Genomic DNA, 26,036 nt, shown 5'->3' with positions numbered 1-26,036 from the left:
GAGCAATCCCTTTATTAAGGATTGTAGTTTGCATTTGTCAGTCAAGAATGGTAGTGTGGCAGCCTTTTGTGAGTGAAGTTGCTCGTTCTAGACCTGAAGGCTTTGCTGTCCTACCAAGTTCTGCTGATCAAAATTTTGTAGTATGTGGAATGTGCTGTAATGAATAAAGATAGATTGTCTATCCTGTAGGCCTTCATTCTTTGAACAGAAGCATTCTCCACATATCAAAATTTGCCCCGTCCCCAATGAGACCCTCTGTCTCCCTGCATATGAAATTGTGTGTAGTTGCTGCTGTTTACTGTACCGTTTGTATTCTATCTCTGGAGAAGAACTGAGTGAGGCATTTTATATGGTGCAGAAAGTGAGTCACATGAAAGCAGTCCTCGTGGTATACTGACATCAAGATACCTTAAGAGTTGTGCCGTCAGCAGTTGCTCTTGTCAACCAGACTTGCATCCTTGTATGTGGAGGATAGTTTTGTCCAAAGAAGGAAGATATTGTAAGTTATTACATTTATTATAGATAGATACTTGACTGAAGGGACTAAATATTAGGAAGACAGTTGAAATAGACAGGATTAATTTGTTTTGCTAATCTAAAACAGTATTTCCATAATCTAAAATTCAGTATAATATACTCCTGGAAAATTATTAATGTCTAATAGTCAACTAAACTGACTTTTTGAAATTTGACAAAAAAAATCTGACTCTGGTTTTGCAGATGCAGACTAAAGGTATTAGTAATCTCTGCAGTGGAATTGTCTGGGTTAACTATGCAGGTGTTAGCCTTGGCTCAGTGGTAGCACTCTTGCCTCTGAGTCAGAAGGTCATGGGATCAAGCCCCACTCCTACTTGAGCACCTAATCCAGGCTGATACTTCAGTGCATGCAGAGGAACTGGAGACCCAAAGGATGTGCCACCTTTCAGATGAGACATTAAACCAAGGCCCCAACTGCGCGCACAGGTGGACGTAAAGGATCCCACGGCAATATTCGAAGAGCTGGGGAATTCTCCAGGTTTCCTGGCCAATATATATTTCCATCGACCAGTAGCACTAAATCAGATTATAAAGTCATTTATCTCATTGCTGTTTGTGGGACCTTGCTGTGTGCAAATTGGCTGTCACATTTTTCCAACGTTACAATGACAACAGTTCAAAAATACTTATTTGGCTGTGAAGCTCTTTGGAACATCCTGAGGTCATGAAAGCTACCATTATAAATGCATTTTGTTTTCTTCTCGGTCGGTGTCTCAGTCGCTCGCTCTCTCCGTGTCTCTGTCTCACAGTGCCTATTGAATTATTATACCTCTCAAACTATGCTTAATTAAAATGATAGGAATGTCCTGTTTTAGATTTGAATCCAGAAAATTGGCACCTTCTCCTCAACATAGCTTCTACCTTTCAAGTGACCATCTTTTCTTTAAGAAACTAGGAGAGTTTTACCTTCTAGAAACAATGAGCTCTTAGATTAGATTGATCAGTCTGACATCTCAGGCCATTGATAAGTTATGCCTTCTCCTAAGGCGGCCAGTCAGTTATACAACCGTAGATGGGGGGGAAAAAGAATTCTGTGGTACATGGCTCAAGGATTGGGCATAGTGTGCTCTGATGTCAGTCAGTAAAATATTTCCAGCTGAGGAATTGTGATCCAGTGCAGTCAGCATAAATGCAGTTGCTGTATTCGCATTTCAGTGTGCAGTGGGTCAAGATCACTTAGGATTATGCCCTGTTATGTCCTATTTCATGCAAGTGATTCCCTACACCAAATACCTTTCTAAACCTTCTCTGATTCCCTGCACAAGCTCATACAACTCCCATTGAACTTAGGCCATAATAGAATGCATAGAATATAGCATTACTGTTGAGTCTGGTTAAAACTAGGAGCATTTATGACCTCCAGATTCTAATGGCTGAGTGTTCTTGCGTGACGACATGACTAATATTAATTCGGCCTAATTTCTGTTTCTTTTTTGGCATTTCATTTAGATTTGTGTCGTGGTACTATTTGTGCAGTTAGACAAGGAATGCTTGTTGCACTATGTCAGCATTATTTGCCCTTCCCGTGGAAATTTGGACTGAGCCCCATCACTTTTTTTATTCTTTCTTCCTCACTCCCTCCAGTAACTTATTGTGTAGGCTACAATGTTATGTGTCTCAAGCTTTGGGCAATGCTTAGTGTTGCTTTGCAGAATTCATTCCCCTTTGTTTTCAGCTGCCATGGTGCTGTCTTCCTGATGAACTCAGTTGAATTATGGACTTTTTTTTACTGGGCCAATTGCCAACACTTGATAACCTGCCATCTGGAACAACCCTCGTGCTTTTTTTGAACATTACTTTCTTGGCACTTCTCCGAAAGGCAGGAGGTTTGGCAATATAGTACTTAAGTCTGTCTTAGATCCAGGACCCACTGGTCGCCGCATTTCACAGAAAAAGCGCTACAACGAATAAAAGCATAAGTTAGATTACTGCCCTCTTGAGGGTTGGACTCTTTATTTTCTACTGTACTTTCTGACCGTCTCATCTTCAGCCCTTCTGAATTGTATTCAGGTTAGTATTGTGCTGGCTTCATCTGTTTTTGTTCATTGTCACTTGCAGCATACATGAATGTAATGTGACTTTGTATGTTTATGTATGCTTGAACATAAAAAATGAGTTGTTTCCTCTTGTCATAAGGTATAGGTCATAAAGTTGCATTTATATTGGGGTTAAATAAGATATACAGTTGTACTGAAATGTCATGGGGTTCCTGCCTGATCTTTATGAAAGAGGCTAATGTCCCTTTGGTTAGTGCTGTGATATTAGGTCATGTATTGAGGGCTATGTGGAGTATGACTTTATTCAACAATTATGTTGTAATTACTGTTTGTACATTTCTCAACATGTGAGCATCTAAAGCTTTAATTGTTCTGGTTAATGCTTCTACATGCTATGCATTCATTGCAGTAAAATGTAATTCAACGGGTAATATTGTTCTCCTTTTACTCCTAAATAGGGAAACTTGGAGTCTATGATGCTGACGGAGATGGTGATTTTGATGTAGAAGATGCCAAGGTTTTGCTAGGCAAGCATATTATCCGATCTTTATTTTGCATGGAGTTTTAAAGGCACAGTCTTTGGCAGTTGCATGACTGACTTTGGTTGGTGTGAAACTTACTTTAAATGCAGATAATATGCAAAATTGTGTGATCTACATTGAACAATTTGTAACCTTTTTTCCTCTCAGTGCACTCTGTGTGACTACTGGAAAAAGCAAGGACACTGAAATAATGCTTCAGGAGTGATGGAACAAATAAGTATATGTAATGCATTGTCTAAAAGGTGCAGGAATATACATCAGAATAATTTTAAACCAAGTGGTGGAATTGGCAAAAAACATTATCATACATGTATATTTACAAAGTCACTGCAGTTTTCACAGTATGCAGGTGGACATTGGTGTGTAGGAGTGGTACATTGTTCATATGCTGAAAACTGTGTACTGTTTGGGTTCAGGATGATTTGCCAATGATCCCTAGGTTCGGGCGATATCGAGGGCCTTACAAATGTAGTGATGGGCTTTGTGAGATTTAGGCATTGTCTTTTGTGGAGCAGTGGTGGAGTTTGTGGCTCATTCTGACTTCAGTGGGGGTGGTCTAAACTGTGTGAAATGTGCCTGGGTCATGTGGACGTCTATAAGTGGGTTCCAGACTGCCTGACATTTTGAGTTCCTACAGTACCATGTCCTGACTGGTGTATGCCCCACAGATGTTTCATCCACGTGTGCTGGGAGGGTTATGTTCCCCCTCATTAGGAGGATGCATCGACAAAGTCTCTGGCTAATCCACAGGGAATGTTCCAGCTTGACATTTTCCCTGACTCCCAACTCGCCCAGGCAGAGGCCCAAATCATCGGACTCCAGTCTCCACTAAGGAGATTCAAGTAACAATACGAATCCTTCAATCCAGCAAAGCCACGGACGCAGACCATTTGGTAGCATAGTGGTTATGTTACTGGATTAATAATCCAGAGAACCTGAGTTCAAATGGCAGTTTGAGAATTTGAATTCAGTTTTTTAAAATAAATAAATACATTTGGAAATATAAAGCTGGTATCAGTTTTTTTTTAAAAAGTGACCATGAACCTGTCAAATTGTCATTAAAAACAACTGGTTTATTGAAGTCCTTTAGGTAAGGAAACCTGATGTCCTTGCCTAGTCTGGCCTATATATGACTCCAGTCCTACATCAACTTGGCCCTCAAGTGGATTAGCAAGCCATTCTGTTGTGTAACCACCTTCTCGGCGATCAGGGATAGACAATAAATACCAGCCCAGCCAGCGATGCCCACGTCCTGAGAGTGTTTTTTAAAAATTCAAACACCGTAAACTGACACCTCTCCTACTGAAATTCTTCCAAGTTGAAGACTTGAGCACCCTCTCAAACATTATCGAGATGTTCTCAAATACAAAATTCTGGTTGAAATTGTACGCAATCACTGCAGTCCATGCCGACCAAACAGGCTTCGTCTAGGTTCCCATTCAGTTTTTTTGTAATTTGCTACAAAATCAAAACTTTTTCATGTGTAAATAAATTGGATATTTACAAAGATCTGTCTTACAAGGTTATTATTTTCTGCTTTTGTCTGTTTATACAGCTTTAAGCATTTAAAAATTTCCCTTTTTATATTGTAGAATATGCAGTGCTTGGTACTCCCACATTAAAAGAAAATGCTGCCATGAAAATTCGACTTGTTGATTAAAAATTGTCCTCTGTACATAGTTCGGAAATTTAAGGTACATTAGTATTGTAAGACCATTTAGGAAGCAGTTCTGCAAGACGAGCTGAAGAATAGGTGTTGCAGAAACTGTCCTCCCTCTTGTCTGCAAATACCACAGCAGCTGAAACAACATAAAATCTACACAAACATGCAAACTTTACTTTTTTTATATTGCGATTCTGGACTTTGTAGCTAGATGCTGTACCTAGCTCATTGGGGTGCAATAAAACTCCACAGGCCTTTATGAAGTTTGGCTAATGGGCCTAGCCTCTTAGCAACCCATGGCTGCCAATGGCCCTGGTTTAAGTTGTAGTTTTGGTATTGTTGCATCTAGAGGCACCTGTGGAAATCTCCCCTTTTGATGGTGTACACAGCCTCAGGAGGCTGCTGCACCACCTCTTTTTTTATTCGTTCATGGGATGTGGGCGTCGCTGGCGAGGCTAGCATTTATTGCCCATTCCTAATTGCCCTTGAGAAGGTGGTGGTGAGCCGCCGCCTTGAACCGCTGCAGTCCGTGTGGTGAAGGTTCTCCCACAGTGCTGTTAGGAAGGGCTGCTATCAGTGACTGAGAGATTAAATAAATGTTATCAGTCTCTGTACTTGTGCATTCTGCGCTCATTGCAGTTACAGATCTTTTTGGAAAGATTTTTCTTTCTTTCTAGTAAAAGAACACAAAACTGAAGTCTTTCCTATTCCTTCTTCATTCTGAATAAGGGAGGGATTGGTGAGGTGGGGGGGGGTTTCAGCCCAGTTAATTTTTTGTGCCTGTTAAATGTGAGTATCAAATAAACTACCAAGTTGTGTATACTAACTCCCTGTGCATTTAATGCATTTGCTGACACCATAGGAAAAATTGTAATGGAAATATAATCAAAAAAAAATTCTCATTAGTCTTAAAAGTATTTATATTTGATGCAGAAGTGCTAGATAAGGGATTTGTTTTTATTGGTAAATAAACAATTAGAACTGTAAGAAGCTATATTGTTAAATTCATTATTGGTAAAGTATGTAATATTTTTGTGAATAGTTTATGTGCTGCATAATAAGGATAAACTGCTATGTCTTTCACAATTCTGATGCAGTTTTAAAGCTCAGCATTAAAACTTGAGAATTGTTACTTAATGTGGCTTGAAAATTTAGTTTTCTGGGTGTGATAAGTATGGTTGCATTTTAAATAACTCACTAACAGGGATTCTGCAATGTTGCTGTCGGTAAAAGAGACATGAACTGGAATTGCAGAATCTGTGTTAAATACAGTTTGGAACTTGTAGACATTCTACCATTTCTAGTGCTCCCCATAGATTACAAAAATCTATTAGTTAATTCTTCCAACATGATGCTCCACAACTGTATCTTTGTATTGGGCATTAAGGGTTTAAATGCAATGCACTAATAATCCATTGACGTGTAATAATTTTTGCTGAGAGTAACAGTTTTCTATTTTGAGCAGTCTCATTCTTTGTATTCTCTTATCTTCTTTATTTCCTGTGTCTGCTCTTGTATGTTCCTTCCAGGACTGCAGTGAAAATCCAACAAACCTCTTGTCTCATATAATCTTAAATGTACTTGTTTTCATGCTATGCACAGTCCCAAGTTAAATTTTTACTGGTTTCAATTAGAGCTGCAGTGCTCTAAAATGTATGTTCATTAATAATGCGTTAGATCTGGTCGTAACTAAAACACTTGTTTGTTACATAAAAATTAAAGGCAGAAAATGTTGGAAATACTCATCAAGTCAGGCAGCATCTGTGGAGTTAACGTTTCAGGCCGATGACCTTTTGTCAGAACTGGAAGAAGTTAAAGATTTAACAGTTTTTTTTAAGCGAGTACAGAGCCGGGCAAAGCGGGGGGAGGGGAAGAAAGAACAAAAGGGAAGGCCAGTGATAGGGTGGAGGGCAGGTGTGACTAAATGACTAAAGGGATGATGGTGCAAGGCATGGAGGGTGGCAATAGGGCAAATAAAGAATCAAAAGATGTGTTTAGAGGAGCTGTAATTACTCCTGCCCTCCACCCTATCACAGACCTTCTCTTGTGTTCTTTCCTCCCTTTCCCTGGCTGTGTACTTGCTTAAAAACTGTTAGAACTGGAAGAATGTTAAAGATTTGACGAAAGGTCATCACCTGAAACATTAACTGTTTTTCTCCACAGATGCTGTCTGACTTGCTGAGTATTTCTAGCATTTTCTATTTTTATTTCAGATTTCCAGCATACGCAGTATTTTGCTTTTTTGTTACATAAGTCTTGTTATTTATATTTCAAATGTTTGAGAACATTGCGGAGCAAAATGTATGTACATATTCTATATTGTACACAACTGGGTTCTATGCCTCTAGTTATTGCTGTACAGGTGGCAAAAAATAGGGTCTCCAAATCGAAGTGAGTACACTTCCTAACTTGTATATCTAGTAGCTATCATCTCAGAATCAGAATTCTGGTCCTCCTGTTGTGGACTATTTTTGGGCTGTCATACTTGTCCTGAAAAAAAAAAGTTTCATTGCAGTACTTTGTTTAATAGATTCTTTGCCTTCATTCGCTGGTTAAGAATGCAAAAGTTTTTTTTTTGGGTGGGAGGAGGGAAGAAGGAAGAACCAGAATTCTTTATGTAACAAACAATGACATCATTTTAAGCTATGATGCATAGATATTCACATCCCCGTTTTCTAGTAAATATGTATGATGATCAGATGTGGGACACCTAAAATAGCACCCCGCTGTTCTATATTCTTCCATTTCTGTCTGACCACTTCTTCCTTTTCTCTCCTTTTTCCTTTTTATTCTTGTGTAGGCCTCACTAAAGGTGATGGTTGTAATGAACAAATTGATACACTCGAGGAAGTCCTAGATATTATAACAGAGGAATCCTCAGATTGGGTTTATGGTTTCCTCTCATTTCTGTATGATGTAATGACGCCTTTTGAAATACTAGAAGAAGAAGAAAATGAAGCATCAGAGGATGTTGCTGGTACGTCACAGAATGAAGGGGTTCAGGGAAAAGAAAATTGTGTAATACTGGATTTACAGAACCAATAGCAGTCATTCTAAAATCCTACATAAAGTTGGGGGGAAATATAAATAAATCTTTCTTTAAAGAGAAACACAAACAATATTGGGTCTGGGGAAAAAATCATCTATTGAGGTTAAGATGTTATGTGATTTCAGTAAATGAGTCTTAAGATGCACAATTGAAATGCCTGTCAAAGCACTGTAGTACTACAAATGGCAGCAATGGGCAGTAACCAAATATGTGAAACACCTTTGTTAACTAACCCATATGGATTGTTGCTTGCAGTATATATGAAACCTTGATGTGTATATATAAAACCTTATTACAAATTATCTGGTTTTACAACCTACGGATGTCTTTCTGTGGCTGTTTGTCATAGGGAGGGGTAAATGCTTACACGTGAGTGTAACTTAGTTCTTGTGTGTCTGCTTTTATGCAGCCAGATTTATGCTTTTGTTTCTGTTCTTTCTCTCTGCATTTTTGCACAAATGTTAACCAATAGAGAGCTTTCAGTGTTCGCCATTGGGTTGGCACATTAATGATAAAATACTAACAAACTGAATTGACTACAGCTTGGAATAGTTCTTTGTGCATAATTATACAAAAGAAACTTTGCATGTTTGCATCATGTAAATAAGACTTTTGTATTGATATAGTTACTGTTTAAATATATATGAATTTATTGTTTTTTGTACTGTATACTAATAGTTCTTGTATCAAGATTTTCTGATTGTAATGTCAACATAGCATGAGGTGTGCATGCTGGTATCCTCAGTAAAACTATACTAAATTAGCATGTCTAATGTAATGTTTTTGACATTCCTGGTTCCGTGAAATGATAAATAAATGAAATCTAAAGATTTGATTTTGCTTGCCGTTATTTAGTAACCTTTTAGGTGCAATAAACTGCACAGTGCTCTGGTGCTCATTCTTGTAGAAGGAACTGGAATTCTGAACTCTAATGCTTGATAACTCCCTTCAGGAATATGATGGCAAAGGTGTCTTATCTCTTTTATATTTTAAAAACTGCAATAATTTAGACTTAGAAATAGGAGACCTAGTTTGCAAACATTTATTTCCAACTCTAAATTTAATTTCATGCACAGTTACTGATTTTTGCCAGATATAATGGAGAGTACCGTAATGAAGTGTACCAGTATGAGTGTAATAGATTTTAAAATCTCTCAATGCCCACATTCAACATTGGGACCATGTTTGAGGAAAGGGATATTTAAACAGGTGTATTTCTCAGCAGAGTATTAAAATGTTTAATAAAGTTGCTGCAGTAGAGACTTTTGAAATATTTAATTGGAAATTCATTTGTTTTAGAATTTCTCATTTCTTCCCTTCTTTTGGAATGGTACTTGCTTCCAGCAGTGATGGGATTAGTGTTGTGCTTTGGCTTAACTTGAAGAAGGATGCACTGTTTCTAGTACTGCACATGCAGGTTTAAAGCGATTTGAAATTAATTCAGTTCAGTACAGAACTGGAACACATGATATGGCACTTTTACTGTAGCAAAAAGGCTTTAACATTTAAATATTTTTTTCAGGGGTACATCTTTTAGCTACATACTCCAATAAATTTACAACTGTTTTACATAATCAGACCAAATTATTTCCTTAATATCCAGAGGTGAAGCTATGGTATTTGCTCCAGAGATCAGTGAAATAATAGTGTAATTGTATAAATTTGATTTCATAACCACAATATTAATCTAATGTTGGAAGGGTAGAGGAATGTGCATTCTAAATCTTAAATGTTTTGTGTGTAGTTGAACAATAACATTCAGTTTTCACCCCTATAGGGTGGGGGAGTGCTTATAATCTGCTGCAAGTACAAACCTGCTAATGCACGATTTGACAGCAGGGTTCTTTTTAATCCTTGTAACCAGTAACCTGTGTTTATAATCTACAAAATTTACTAACTGGTCATGCAACACCGTTTTGTTTACAAGATTAGAAATTTTGTTTCTGCAATCTTGAACAAAAGCTTTAGTTGAATTTCTTATTTTCTTAGAAATACTGCAACCTGGACCCCATCTTTCTGTGAAGTGTTGCAGCAGATTTGTGTTAAGTAGAATCAAATGAAAATCTTCTGATCTGTAAGGAACAGATTGAATGTGTTACGTGGAAATTCTTCTGCATTGTTAATACTAGATTTGGATAGGTCTGTTCGAAACATTTTTTAAAACTTTCTAAGCTGAAATTGAGAATTTAAAATATTATCTACCACTCTGATACTGCATGTTAGAAAACAAGTTCATATTCGGGATCTTTCATGGGGTGAGTTCCTGGTCTTGTCTGAGGCATTATTGAGGGGAGGTGAGCTTAGGCTGTTTCTGCCAAATAGAGAGGAGCGAAAAATCTGAGTCACGCCAGACTGGTCTTTCACATCGTCAGTCCAGCTTCAGAATGGTGTTGATGGAATTTTGAGAGCAGTGGATAAACTCAGCTGGAAATGCTATAAAAGAGAGAATCAGCCTTATAATGGATCTTTACATGTCTTTATGTTCCAAAGCAATTCATATTCAATTAATGACTTCAAAATGGAGTTACTGTTCCTATGTAAGTGAACATGGCAGTCATTTTGTACATTGAGGTTCCACAAACAGTAATGAGATGGTGGTGTTGGTTGAGGGAAGAATGTTGGTTAGGCCACCAGGAAAACTTACTGCATTTCTTCTAATAGTGCCATGGGATCTTTGACTTCCATCTGAATAGGGAGACTAAGTGTAACATCTCATTCAAAGGAGGGCATTTCTGACAGTACTCCCTGTAATGAACTGTTAGACTAATTTGTGTATGGTGTAGTGAGTCTTAGCCCTAACTAGAAACGTAACAGCACTTTGCAGTGTAAAGCACTTAGTTTTTGTTTCTGCAACAAATCAGATTGTAGTGTTTTTTTTAAAAGAAATATATTCTTCCACCTGCAATGGTGCTTCTTCCCTTGCAGAGGCGATGGGCTAGAGGCCTGCTCTTAACTGGTCACTAATACTGCTCTATCATCAGCTGATGGGTATGCAAAATTAGATGGATTACTTGACTTTATCCTGCTCATTATTTTGAGATTGAGAATTTGCTATCTGAAGAAGCCTTTGATGCATTTCTGCACTCTGCCACTTTGTGTGGCACAACACATTAGAGCTGTAGCACATTGCCATCCAACCGGTAGAGTTGAAGTACAACAAGATCTTTTAATTGGCATGGTTCCTCGTAATGGAAAATTATTTTTTCTGTAAAGCTGAGATTTTTCAGTATTCTAAAGAGGGACTGTGCACTGTCCAGTGCCAGAGCTCTGTAGCCTCAATCACTTTTTTAGCAAACAATGTGCTTTTTTATAAAGTTAGTGCTTATTAGCTCAGGACCTGGAAATCATTTTTATAAAATGATTTCCAGGTCCTGAGCTAATAAGCACTAACTTTATAAAAGTTATAAAACATAGGTTTATAAAAACCTGAGCGAGAGTTTAAAAAATTTCCATGTTCAGTAGTAGCCAGTTTATTCCTATAGAGAATTCTGTATCTCTAGTGACCATAAGCGTGTGTGTTCGGTGCAGTAAGTTTAGACCGGCTATAAAGAGGGAGAACAGTCTAGGAGATTTTTTATTGTATTCCTGCATTAACTTTTTGTATGAATATTTATAACTGTGCTGTACAAAACAAAACCAATTGTAAGCAAATGTATCTTTTATTTCAGGTGGTTTCTGTTTTGGGATCTACATTGATCTTAGGTTTTTTTGGTGTATATATGATGGTCTGATTTAGATTGAAATAATTTTGCATCAACAAGTATGCAAAGATGGTTCTGTAAATACTTCATGTTGCAGTCAACAACCATCCATCAAAAAGGAAAATAAGCACTTTTTTAAAAAAAGCAACTGCAACTCATCTGTGTGTACAAGTGTTTTATCTTTGCATGGTCTGTAAATGTTTTGAATGGTTTATTACAATTTGTTTTTAAAAATAGGTGAAAGCTTAGTATTGCCGGGATGATTTGAGAGGTTTCCAGTTTTTCCACACTGCACCTTTGTAATGGCTTAATACTGCAATGGCCAGAAGTTGAATTGGCATTTCATATGTAAGGAACTGTCTTTTCACGTTATGCTTCTTTCTGAAATTAGATGCATTTTCTTGAATTTCAATGTGTGATCTATTCATCATCCACATTTACTTTTGATATTTCCATTTTAAGCCTTTTTTCAATCGAGTTTTTCAGTTGGCTTTGAAATTGCCGGCTCAGAATTCAGAAAAAGTGCTTATTGAATAGTTTATAGGTGGCTTGTCTGTCCATTGGATTAGTGGTTGCATCATGCTCATCTGGACTATGGTGTTGTGTTTTGGATTTGCAAGAATGTTGCAATTTGTATGTGCTTCATATATAATAAAGGAAACTACAAAAAAAGTGGCGCGATCTTCGAATGGTAACAATATATACAAATGGCTTGAAATGGAGCTCATTTTAATCAGTTGATTACTTGATGTTGATTTATGTTTGATCACTATCAACCTGTCAACTGGGTCAAAAGTTTGAACCTTATGACTACTGTCAACATCTGATTTCATCCATGTTATGCCTGTTAGTTTTTAATCCTTTGCATGTGATTGGTATCAAAATATGTGGAATCTTATCAATGGCTGAGTTGGCAAAAGTCTGACCGACGTGGAACTGGACAACATAGACCAGAAAGGTTCTTGATACAGTCTCGGATGTGTATAGTTTGCTGATCTGGGCTGGGGTTTTTTGTCTTCTAAGACACAAATTAATATATTCAAACAATATTGAATTATTAGGATAATAGTATTTCTTGTGAAAGTTGAAGTGGCAACAATGTTATAGTGAGGATGTTTCTGAATCTTGGAAATGATTAGTGGAAATAGAAGAGACATTATGGGGCAAAACATAGTTTTCATTATTAGATTGGCATTCTTCGCCAAGAGAACAGGGACAATGCACTGAAGTCAAAGAAAAGCTATCTGGTGTAAACATTTTCTTATTGTTGAATACAGTATAAAGGTATAGTGTAATGATAGGCTTCAGACTCTAAGGCAAACTGTTGTTCCTTAGGTTATGTAAGAAACCATGTAGGAGAACTGATTTAGGGTGTTCTTTTGCCTCTGGTGTGGAATCCATCCCAGACTGATGGGGTCAGAATCTTTCCCTGTGTCTAAAAGGCCCTTTGTGAAATAATTTAGGATTTCAATGTTCCATTGATGGCCATAAAAAAGTGATCAAAAATGCTCATTTTTGAAGCGATTATTGAACTCTCCAGGCCAATAAATGTTAGATTTAAGCCTGAAAATGGCAGTTTTTGGCTGCAGTCCTGTTTCTTTTTTTAAAAAAAAATGTAGAAACTGATTGGAAATTCTTGGACGCGGATGAAAGTGCTAATTACAAAGGTTTCCAGTGTCTTTGAAGAATTATATGTTTTGCAGACTCTGTGGGTTTCACTTTGTTCGGAAGCAATTTCATCTAGTTTCTTGCATATCTTGTTGTACTATTGAGAATTTTTTTTATCAACCTATTAATTCTTACTGCTTTCCACCCCAACTATAATCGTGTTAAAAGCATTTGCTTTATAACCTGATATAAGGGAAATCTGACAAACCTAATGCTAAATTCAATATATTAACCAGGTATAGATTATCTTCATACATCAAGCAAATTTCATTGATGTAAAGCTAATCCCAGTATCACATTTTGTCCTATCCTTAGAAGGGTCTCTGTGCATGTGGGTCCTTCAATTTGTAAACTTCCTTACAGCGATCTGTAAAATTCTTCATTGAGTAGCTATTGGAGAGGTTCAGGCCTGTGTAATGTGATGAACTTGACTTGTTAGTTTTTTTTAAAGTAATTGAACATTTAGTGTCTTTTTCCTTCTTATGACTGATAGAACCGGGAGGAAAAGTTAAAGCAAAGGAAAAGTCTAAGGAGAAAGGTACTTCGCTAAAATACAGAAACTGCAAGACTGGTTGGCTGATTTGGATTTGTGAAAGCATGCAATGCATGAATATGGTCATTAATGGACTGCATCTCCCACCAAATGCATATTTTTTTTCATTTTTGTCATACCCTTGTGTGCAAAGACCTCTTCTAGGGAACATTTTCCCCAAACGTTTTTTTAAAGTTCCATCTATTCAGAAATACCGAGCATGAGCCAAGTATAAAAACTTGAAAAGGGGCTAATTTCAAAGAAGTGAGGAAGCGGCTTTACTAAATTGATTAGGAGAGATTGTTCAGCGACTCTGTAGTAGAGGACTAGTGGAACAGCTTTAAAGGCATGCAGGATAAATACATACCTAGAACCAGGGAGCTCAGGTTAAAGAAGCATGGTCATAAGTAGATTAATAAACAAATCAAAAGTAAAATGAAGATTAACAATAACCCTATAAATCCTGAGAGGAGGAAAGGGATGTAGATGAAAACATGCAGAAAATATTAATGTAGAGGGGCAAAGACACAAAACCATAAAAGATGCAAACAAGCTTGAAACAGAATGAGCAGAAGATAGTGAACATTCTGAATGGTTAAGGAATTTGAAATAAATAGGCTAAAAGGAGTCAAACAAATTCTTACAGATGGAAGATATTTATCCCAAAGTGTTGGAGACTAGGGAGGAATTTTGTGGAGCATTGATGATCAGTAAGTCACTGGACATTGAAAAATATCAGTAGATTGGAAGCAGGCTGACATGGTGCCCATTTTCAAAAAGGGTGACAAATTGGAGGCTGGCAACTACAAACCCATAGTCTTCAATCCTATGTAAAAATAATACATTTAATTTGTCAGGTGTAAATTTGAAGGTTAATGATACAATAATAACTTTAGTAAATGTAGCCCTTTGGTCAAAACAATCTTGCCCTTCTGAATCCAGTAATTTTTTTTGAGGAAGTGGTATCCCAAGTTGACTGTGGTAAGCCCTACAATGTGTTGTACCTGGACCTCCAGAAGGAATTTGATAAAGTTCCACATAAAAGGCTGTTCAGCTCAAAGCTGTAAGAATTCAGGGTAAATCTTTTGGTGTGGATAGGAAATTGGCTGAAAATAGGAAATAATGGGTACTAGATAGAGGAATTAAATTGGGATGGGTGGAGGGAGCACTGCATTGGGTGCCCAGGGGATTGGTGTTGGGACCATTGCTGCTTCCAATTTACATTAATTGGACTCTGAAACTCAATGTAAGGAGGGGCCGTGGAATTTGAGAGGGTAGTTTTAGAAATTACAGAATAAACAAGACAAACTTTGTAAGTGGACAGAACAGAAGCAGATGAAATTTAATACAGCCAAGTGTAAAGTTTTACACACATGAAGGGAAAATGGACAACATATGCACTTTATGAATGCTAAAATACCCTAAGGATTAAGTTGAAAGAGACCCTGCAGTCCTACTAGGCTTGATGCTCAACATGAGCAGCCAATAGAATACAGAACTATATACCAAAAACAGGGTACAGTACAAATCAGCAGAAGTAATGTAGAGTGCTTTGGTCATACTACCTTGAGTACTGAGTTCTGTTTCTTATCACGGAAACGAGAGGTTTTCAAGCATTGGTAGCGCAGAGAAGAACCACAAGGCTGCTTTTTAGAGGTCTGTGTTAAGAAAGACTGGAGTAATTTAGGCTTTTCTGACTTGAAAAAAATCATCTTGAGATGCTGCTATTAGTTATATAAGATGTTGCACAGTATGAAAAGGTAAATCTGAAAATTACTTCAAATTACCAGAGTAGGACAAGGGGCCAACAGGACCAAACTAGTAAACGGCAAATTTAGAACTGATATTGAAGTTCTTCACATCGAGTGATCAATTGATAGCAGGGGAGGCGAAAACCCTTGAATCATTTCAGAACTAATTGGATGTTGTAATGGGATTTTCTGCATGGATGAACTAAAATGGATCAAATGGCTGTCCACATCTTTAATTATCTTGTGATTTTGATTCCTGGACTGACAATTACCGCCTTGGCTTTATAAGTTTATAATACAATTTCTAATGAATTCTGGAGAACATAAAAACATTTTTTCATAGTCTGTTACTGTATATTGTAATTTAAAATTGCTCTACGGTTTCCAAGGTTGGTAAATGGATGAATAAGTACTTTGTGTGATATTTGATGTATTCCCTATGGTTTAAACTGGTATAGCAAATTGCTCCATATAATCCAGAAGGAGTCCAGTCTTTGATTAAAATAGTGGACATGGTGAAATAACAGCAAAGGGGCACCTGCTGTTTTCAGAGAGATCACAAATTAGATTTTTGGCATGAAGTTCCTATTTTGATGGCTTGCAAACAGATTAATGTCTTTTGAGCATATCTGCTTCACTTAATAAAATGGGTGCTTCTGGGTTCCACAGGATTATTCAAATACTGATTGCTTTTTGTGGTGAAGAAGTATTTTGTCTTCCCCTGTGGCATTGCTCAGTGTGGATTAAAGAATATGGAAACCCTTTATTGGTGACAGGCTTTCAGGACATTAAATAGAAATATTAGCTTACTGTATTGCCGCCTTTGTCCTCTAGCACGTTGAGTATATCTTGATGGCATGTGAGCATGCTGAGCGAGGTCAAGAGCTGTTGAACTTGAGCCAGAGGGAGTGACAATGCATCTGCTGTGAAGGTTTGTATATAACTAGCAATTTTGTTCACTAAGGGAAGGAAGGATAAATAGGATAACTATAGACCAGTTAGTCTAACATCAATTGTGTGCAAATTCATAGAATCCATTCAACATAAAATTGAGTAACTATACATTTCTGAATGCTGAAAGAGAACTAACACAGATATGCTAAAGGCTAGTTGTGTTTGACAAATTTTAATAAAGGCTGATTTCCTGGTCTTTGGCCCTAGGGAACGCTCAGTTTCCAGGGCATAAAAGTCAGGAAAAAGAGACTCGAGCCGGATCAATGGGTCTCAGCCCCTTTAACGTAGTTCCAGGATTTATGGGATTTTCTGGGAGAGGGGGCAGAATTTGGTCTGTAACTGCAGTATGCACATATCAGTTGGAGCTATTCTAATGAGACTGGTGGGTTTAGGGGGGGGAAGGGTTCTGATCTTTCCACATCCTGCTGACCTAACAAAGTAAATGCATGTTTGCTGGTGTGCCCCAGGGGTCAGTGCTGGGTCCACTTTTGTTCGTAGTATATATAAAATGTAGGGGGTTTGACAAACAATAACGACAACTCCAAGAGGACTTGGGTAGGTTAGTGGAGTGGACAGGCAGATGCAATGTAATATGAATAAGTGTCAGGTAATACACTTAATGGAAAGATGCTGAAGGTTGTACATGCCCCTAAAACTAGTGAAGTTAATAAAGGTCAACAAATAAGGCAAGAGACAGTATCAAGCTAAAAGCAAAGGTGTGCATAAATGCAAGGAAAAGTGAAAATTCAGCAACTTGGAGAGCTATAACTAGCAGCAAAGGTATACAAAGAAAGTAAGTGCAAAAAGGGAGTATGAAAAAAATATTTGCAAGGGGTTTCAAAGCTAACAGCAAAACTTTATATAAATATATCAAGAGGTAATGGGGAATGTGGGTCCATGAAAGACTGATGCAGGTGATACTATAATGGATAAGCAGAAAATGGCAGTCTTGTTAAATTAGTACTTTATCTGTTTTTACAGTGAAGGAAGAGGACAAAATACCAGCAGTACAAAGGAACCTAAAAATAAGTAAAGGGGAGGAAATTAGTGGATTTAATATGTTTTAAAAAGAAGCAATGGAGAAAATACATAGATTGAATGTGCAGCTCAAACAGGCCATTCGGCCCAACGGGCCCATGCTGACGTTTATGCTCCACACGAGCCTCCCCCCTTCTTATTTCATCTAACCCCATCAGCATATACTTCTGTTCCTTTCTCCCTCATGTGTTTACCTAGCTTCCCCTTAAATGCATCTATGCTAGTCCCTCCGCGTCTCCTTGAGGTAGCAAGTTCCACATTCTACCTACTTTCTCTGGGTAAAGAAGATTTTCCTGAATTCCCTATTGGATTTATTAGTTGCTATCTTACATTTATAGCCCCTAGTTCTGATCTCCCCTGCAAGTGGAAACATCTTCTCCATGTCTACTCTATCAAACCCTTTCATGATCTTAGACCTAAATCAGGTCACCCCTCAGTCTTTTTTCTCGAGAAAGGAGCCCCAGCCTGCTGAATCTTTCCTGATAGGTATAACCTCTCAGTTCTGGTATCATCCTAGTAAATCTTTTTTGCACCTTCTCCTGTGCCTCTATATCCTTTTTAATAATATGAAGGGAGACCAGAACTGTGCACAGTACTCTGTGTGGTCCAACTAGGGTTCTATGCAAGTTTAACGTAACTTTTCTGCTTTTCAATTCTGTCCCTCTGGAAATGAACCCCAGTGCTTGATTTGCTTTTTTTAATGGCCTTTTTAACGAGTGTCGCTATTTTTAGTGATTTGTGTATCTGTACCCTGAGATCCCTCTGCTCCTCTACCCCATTTAGACTTATTATCCAAGCAGTATGTAGCCCTGTTATTCTTCCTACCAAAATGTAATACCGTACATTGAAATTCATTTGCCAATTACACGCCCATTCTGCAAGTGCCTTCCTGTATTTTGTCGCAGTCCTCATCTGTATTAACTGTACGCCCCCCCCCCCCCCAAAAAAAAATTGGTGTCGTGTTCAAATTTCGAAATTGTACTTATGATAGCCAAATCTCCAGGAACTGATGGTTTCCACCCCAAGATATTAAAAGAAATAGGTGAGGAGATTGCAGATAAATTAGTCATTTTCCAAAGCGCTCTAGTTTCAGAAATTGTGCTTTTTGGATTGGAAAATTGCAAATGTTACTAGATGGGAGGGAGAAAGAAACCAAGTAACTACAGACCCTGTCGATTTAACATAAACTGCGGGGAAGTTACTGGAATCCATCAAAAGGGACTGAGTTACTGAGCGCATGGACAACTATCAAAGAGTGTCAGCATGGATTGGTGAAGGATATTTCATGTGACTAATCTAATTGAATTTTTTGAGGTCATTAACGTTGTGGGTAGGGTAGTGTCTGTTGATGTCCATGGAAGATATTTGATAAGGTTCCGTACAAGAGATTATTAGCAATAATTTTATAAATGGGGGCATACAGAACAAATGTAAAGAAGCAATGAAAAATTTGTACACTGCATTGGTTAGGCCAGAGCGTATGGCATAGATTCACCAGGGTACTGCCAAGGATGAGAAACTGTAATTAACTAGTGGACTATTTCCACTAGAGAAGAGGTGGCCCAGAGAAGATTTATTACAGGTTTTAAAACTAGGATGGGTTTTGATTAGGTGAATATAGAAAGACCATTTCCTCTAGTTGGCAAATCACTATTGAGGGGTCATGAAATGAAAAGTATCAGTGTGGGGGGCAGGTTAGGTGACGTTTCTTTTTTACAAACTGTTACTGGAGTATGGAATGCTTTGCCACATGGAACATAGGAACTGGAATAGGCCATTCATCCCCTCAAACCTGTTCTGCCATTCAGTTAGATCATGGCTGATCTGTATCTCCGCTCCAAGGTCAGTATATCCTTCCTGAGGTGCGGTGCCCAGAACTGAATTCAGTACTCTAAATGGGCCTAACCAGAGCTTGTATAACTGTAACATACCATCCACCTTTTTGTATTCCAGTCCCCCTGAGGTAAAAGCTAATGTTCCATTAGGTTTTTAAATTATTTTTTGTACCTGTCAACTAGTGCTTATTGATTTCTCTACTTGGACCCCATAATTTCTCTGCTCATCCATATGCCTAGATTCTCACCATTTAGAAAATATTCTGATCTATCTTTCTTTGGTCCAAAGTGAATGATCTCACACTTCCCACATTGAACACCATCTGCCATAGTTTTGCCCACTCACGTAACCTGTCAATGTCCCGTTGCGACTTTCAGCTCCCATCTACACTATTTACTGTGCCACCTAACTTGGTGTCGTCAGCAGTGGTTGAGGCAGAGAAAATTTTTTTTAAGGGAAAATTGGATAAATATTTGAAGCAGAGGAAGACACAGGGCAGTGGGATTAGTTGTGAATTGGCTTAAAGAGCTGGCGTGGGCTGAATGACTCCTCTGCTATAAGCTTCTGTGGTTCTATCTTTTGTGCAGTTTCATGTGGTTCCAGTATTGGAATGCAGGAGCAGGTGGGATAAGTGTCCAGACAGGCTTGTATAGTGTGAGAATGGACCTGCAGATCAGGTGATTTGCAGAGTGTTAGTTCACTTTTTTTTATTAAGAGGAGGCAATATCAGCACTTTGGAAGAAACTGATCTGGTCCCAGTGCTGCTTGTTTACTTCAAAAACAAGTTTCCAGATGGAGCGTCACTGTCAATTGGTAGTGAAAATTGCAATATAGATGTGGAATCTATGCAAGAAGACAAGGGGGTAATTCTGGAGTGAGGTAACCATGGTCTATGGGAGAGTTTAGGACTGGTATTAAATAAAAGGGAAATTCTTGTCAGGGCAAAGAATTGTAGCAAGAATGAGGACTGGAGGATTATAGAAAGTAATAAAATGAGGCCAAGAACATTACTTAAAAATAAAAGTTGTTATTTACTGACAGTCTGTAATTACAGTATAATTGTAGTAAGTCTTTAAATAGATAAGACACTCCACTCCTAGTGTTTCATCAACAAACATCTTGCTATCCCACTGTTCCCAGGAATGACAACTTAAATTTATATAGCGCTCTTAACATAGAAAAAGTCCCAAGATGCTTCACGAAGGCATAAACAAAAAATGGACCTCGAGCCAAAGGAGGAGATTTTAGGATGGCCAAAAAGGTGGCTTTTAGCAAGGGTCTTGAAAGAGGTCAGAGGGAATTGCAAAGTGTGGGGCCTAGGTGGCTGAAAGCACTGCTGCCAGTGGAGGGATGCATAGGATGTGGGATTCGGAGTTCGGAGGGGAAGGTTGTAGCTTTCGAGAAGATTAGCGATGGGGAGAGATTTTTATTTTTAAAAATGAAAATTTGAAATGTGAGACATTGGGGAAGCTGAGAGCCTGTGTAGGCCAGTGAGACGGGGTTAATGGGTGGGCAGGACTTGATGTGGATTAGGATTAAAAAAACCTTGCATTTTCATTGGTATGCCCTGAGGTTGTGACCGACACAGTGCTTTACAGTCAATGAAGTACTTTTGAAGTGTACTCAATGTTGTAATGTAGGTAAATGTGGCAGCAAGGTCCCATAAACAGCAATGAGATAAATGACCAGATAATGTTTTAGTGATGGTTGAGTGATAAATATTGGCCAGCACATCGAGACAAGCACCCCAACTTCTCTTTATGATTAGTGCCATGGGATCTTTTACGTCCCCCTAAGAGAGCAGACAAGGCCTCGGTTAACGTCTCATCCAAAAGATGGCGACTCCATCAGGGCTACACTGAAGTCAGTCAAGATTATGTGCTCAAGTGCCTGGAATGGGCTGAAGTTTATAAAGGATAGGAGGCCAGCCAGGAGAGTGTTGGAACAGTTGAGTCTGGAGGACTACTTTATGGGGAAATATACCCTTTGAAAGGGGAACAAACCAAGCTGCTGGAGAGAACAAGTGCCTGTTGAGAAGCTTGAAAACTTAAGTGCAATACTTTGCATGGATTGTGTGTGTTTCCAATTGTTGTACCTTTACCAACATCATGATACAGCAAAGAAGGAGGCCATTCAGCCCATCGTATCTGTGCCGGCCAAAAAAGAGCTTTCCAGCCTAATCCCACTTTCCAGCTCTTGGTCCGTAGCCTTGTAGGTTATGGCACTTCAAGTGCACATCCAAGCACCCTTTAAATGCAATGAGGGTTTCTGCGTCTACCACCCTTTCAGGCAGTGAGTCCCAGACCCCCATCACCCTCTGGGTGAAAAAATTTCTCCTCCGCTCCCCTCTAATAATTCTATCAATTACTTTAAATCTATGCCCCCTGGTCACTGACCCCTCTGCTAAGGGAAATAGGTCCTTCCTATTCACTCTATCTGGGCCCCTCCATAATTTTATACACCTCAATTAAATCTCCCCTCAGCCTCCTCTGTTCCAAAGAAAACAACCCCAGCCTATCCAATCTTTCCTCATAGCTAAAATTCTCCAGTCCTGGCAACATCCTCGTAAATCTCCTCTACCCTCTCTAGTGCAATCGCATCTTTCCTGTAATGTGACCAGAACTGTACGAAGTACTCAAGCTGTGGCCTAACTAGTGTTTTATACTGTTCTAGCATAAGCTCTTATACTCTATGCCTTGGCTAATAAAGGACAGTATTCCATATGCCTTCTTAACCACCTTATCTACCTGTCACGCTACCTTCAGGATCTATGGACATGCACTCCAAGGTCCCTCTGTTCTTCTACGCCTCTCCGTATCCTCCCATTTATTGTGTATTCCCTTACCTTGTTTGCCCTCCCCAAATGCATTACCTCGCACTTCTCCGGATTGAATTCCATTTGCCACTTTTCTGCCCACCTGACCAGTCCATTGATATCTTCCTACAGTCTACAGCTTTCCTCCTCACTATCAACCACACGGCCAATTTTTGTATCATCTGCAAACTTGTTAATCGTGCCCCCACATTTAAGTCCATGTCATTGAGGTGTACCACAAAAAGCAAGGGACCTCGTACTGAGCCCTGCGGAATCCCACTGGAAACAGCCTTCTAGCCACAAAAACACCTGTCAACCATTACCTTTTGCTTCCTGCCACTGAGCCAATTTTGGATCCAACTAGCCACTTCCCTTGGATCCCATGGGCTTTTGCTTTCCTGACCAGTCTGCTATGTGGGACCTTGTCAAAAGCCTTACTAAAATCCATGTAGACTACATCAAATGCACTGTCCTCATCGACCCTCCTTGTTACCTCCTCAGAAAATGTAATCAAGTTAGTCAGACATGACCTTCCCTAAACAAACCCATGCTGGCTGTCCTTGATTAATCAGTGCCTTTCTAAATGACTATTAATACTGTCCCTCAATTTAGGGGAAAGTCATCCCAATAATTTACCAAGCTTTGTTGTGACCAGTCTTATATATATATTTATATTTATATTTATATATATATTTATATTTATATATATATTTATATTTATATTTATATATATATATATATATATTTATATTTATATTTATATATATATTTATATTTATATATATATTTATATATATATTTATATTTATATATATATTTATATATATATTTATATTTATATATATATTTATATATATATTTATATTTATATATATATTTATATATATATTTATATTTATATATATATTTATATATATATATATATTTATATATATATTTATATATATATTTATATTTATATATTTATATTTATATATATATTTATATATATATTTATATATATATATATTTATATATATTTATATTTATATATATATTTATATTTATATATATATTTATATTTATATATATATTTATATTTATATATATATTTATATTTATATATAAAAATAAAAAACAGCACATTTATTTCTGCTAGATGTGAGCTGGCGAGCAAAGACCAACATAAAAGCAGTTTTAAATTCATCTCATTGCTCCCACTGTACTTTGTCCTAGGGCTATGTCACTCAAAATATTCTTTCCAGGCACAACTCAACTATAGAAGGACAAAATCTATAATTTAACTGTTTGATATTAACATGCTCAGTGTGATTGTGTGAACATTTCACACGCACCATTTAAGCTTCGCTGAAATCCTAGTGACAACATTGTTGCATACTTTTTCCAAACTAAAATTAATTTTGATTGCTGCTCTCAACTTAACTATTCTGTTTGGCTATATATTAGTAAACTAATTGAATGCAAAGAGCATTTTATATACCAGTTCAGTCCTCCTCTCTCCCCTCCCATGATCCAATATCTATAGAATTTTTCATGCTGCATTTGTACTTCATGTTTTGATCTCCAAATTCAAATTACTTTTGGAAAGTTGTACAGTCAAGAACACTCGTAGGCTTCTGATTTTTTTTCCCCCACCTCCACCCAGTAATGTATGGAGTAAAGTGGCTATATAGCTCTTTGCAATCCAGCCTGTTTTTCTTGTTTGAGTGAAAATATTCCTTCCAAAAGTACAGCTTTTCATTCATAATTTTCCTTGTAATAACAAGTGAAGGAAGCACTAAGAGAGCTTAAAAAGGCAAAAGAGAGAGCTGAAACAAAGAAGAAAGCTAAGAGACCCACATCTATAAGAGCTGCTGAGGAAGAGAAATCCAAGAAAGAAAAGGCAGAGCTGAAAATGGTGAAACAGAAAAAGGAAAAGCCTATGAAAAAACCTGAAATGAGGAAAAAGGGGTCTGAAAAAAAGAAAGATAAGGTTGAGCAAGTGAAAGCAAAGGAAAAATCGGAGTCTTTGAAAGAGAAGGTTAAAAAGTTTTTTGAGAAGCTCAGAGGTGCAAAGGTGGAAGATAAAAATGAACCCAATAAGTCTATCAGGGCTAAAACTACTAATGAGAAGGGGAATAAGAAATGAAGATGTCGCCGCGATGTGAGAGACAGATTGATCAAGCCACTGCCTTTGTGGACCTGCACTGTGACAGCAATCCAGTCCATGATCTCAGCTGGATTGCTGTCAATACCTTGCTGGTATAACTGATGCAATTACACATGATAGTGCTTTGGTGCTTGAACTTGAGCAATTTAAACTGATGGTAAAAGTATATTTTTTTCCTAAACCACACTAGTTTTCTGCACTTTAGTAGCAGTTCTTGTATAACTAATGAAAATGGTGAATCTGAAAAATACTACATAGAGCAGTAAATAATTGCATTTCATTAGTACAGTCGTATGAGTTATAGCCCATTTATGTAATTTTTTTTAAAAGTGGTATATTAAAACAGAATTTTCATTATTAAAACATCCCTTGAGTTCTCATTTTGTAAACATGTCCCCAGGATTACTATGCATAAGTTTGTACAGTTCTTATTAAAACACCACTTATGAAGCAAAATTTATCTTGCCATCTGTGATCTGTCTCCTTAAATTTCTTAAGATGTTAGCTCTTTGAAAATACCCAGTTTGTATAAATTGTAGTTCTTCAAATAAGTTTCAGCTTGATTGTACTGTAATCAAGATTTGTTGCTTCTCATATTCCTCCATTGTAACTTTAATCCTTAAACTAAACTATTGGTAGACAGGGGATTGCGGGTTCTTTTGGATTGACCCATTTTTAAAAAAAAAGTTTTTCATTCTTGTACTGATGCTCAAACAAACCCTAATATTACAGTCGTAAAGGTATTGAAATGGTTTATCACAATCTCACTAATTCTGTACAACTAAGGGAAATGCCAGAAAAATATTTGAATAAATTTAAATCCTTCTGCTTGCCCTGTCTCTTTCTCTTTTTTCCTGTGGTCTCTTATTTTAGTTTTGACTAACATTTTAATTTCTTTGTTTAAAAAGATAGCATGGTTTTCCACTGCGTCCCAGATCCTATCTTCCATTTTGGAGATGGCGCCAACTTTGTAAAATTGGCCTCGGCAGAAAACCATGGTGGTAGTTCTTCTCTCTCCTCTTTCCCCTCCACCCCCCTCCCCTTCCCAAAAGAGGAGGTCTAGCTGTCTGAAGATCATTGGACAAATCCGAGATGCAAGATTTTAAGATGCAGGTTGCTTGCCTGAGGTGTCAATTTATGCCAAAAGCAAACATGATTAAAAGTTCAACTGTGTAATCATAAGGGCCGATCTTCAAAGCTGCCTCCTTGTAGAATTTAAAGAGTTTCCTCTAGTTGAAGTGGTAAAACCAGGATTCGTAGTGAAATTGAAAGCCCCTGGGCCCAATTCATGCCAGCCTGTACACAGATTGTGATCTTGAGGATAATGCGGGAGAATTGGTTAGGCCTGTTGAAGATTGAGGTGGTAATATCATAGATCAATCTTGAGTATTCATGGTGCAGCATTGGTTAAAACTCCAATACTTGGAATTTGTTTCTCCCAACTGTGTTTTCTTGATTTAAAAAAAAATTATCTGATTATTCTGTTCTTATGTAGACTCTAAGATCTGAATCTGCTTGTTAGATGGGTTTCCTGTAGTGTAATTTAAAAATAAAATGATGCCTTGCATCACTAAAATGAATCCTTTAGAAATTATGAAATTCTTGCTAGAACATGAAACTTTGCTTATGTAGTCTCTGCGGTATGTTGAATATTTTTTGTAAAGCAGTATTGTTTTTAGATACCAAATTTCTATTATAAAAATTGTCCTTCTCCTATCACTCTATGGCATAATGTTCCTATCCTTCTAAAACAGTATATCATTTGACTTAACCATGAACAATGCCATAGAGATGTACTTATGTA

The 26,036-nt window shown here is 37.6% G+C and overlaps 1 protein-coding gene across 10 annotated transcripts in view; it reads left to right on the top strand.

Moving 5' to 3' along the window:
* unm_hu7910 (un-named hu7910) overlaps positions 1-26,036 on the top strand; it is a 247,657-nt gene that overhangs the window by 43,014 nt on the left and 178,607 nt on the right. For all 10 annotated transcript variants that reach the window (XM_067980168.1, XM_067980165.1, XM_067980167.1 and 7 more), the window contains one exon: positions 2,993-3,061. In XM_067980168.1, the coding sequence (XP_067836269.1) occupies positions 2,993-3,061 (69 nt within the window). The remainder of the gene's footprint in view (positions 1-2,992; positions 3,062-26,036) is intronic.

The sequence above is a fragment of the Heptranchias perlo genome, chromosome 3, assembly GCF_035084215.1.
Source record: "Heptranchias perlo isolate sHepPer1 chromosome 3, sHepPer1.hap1, whole genome shotgun sequence".
NCBI classification, from domain to species: domain Eukaryota; kingdom Metazoa; phylum Chordata; class Chondrichthyes; order Hexanchiformes; family Hexanchidae; genus Heptranchias; species Heptranchias perlo.
This window is presented reverse-complemented; position numbering and strand designations above follow the sequence as displayed.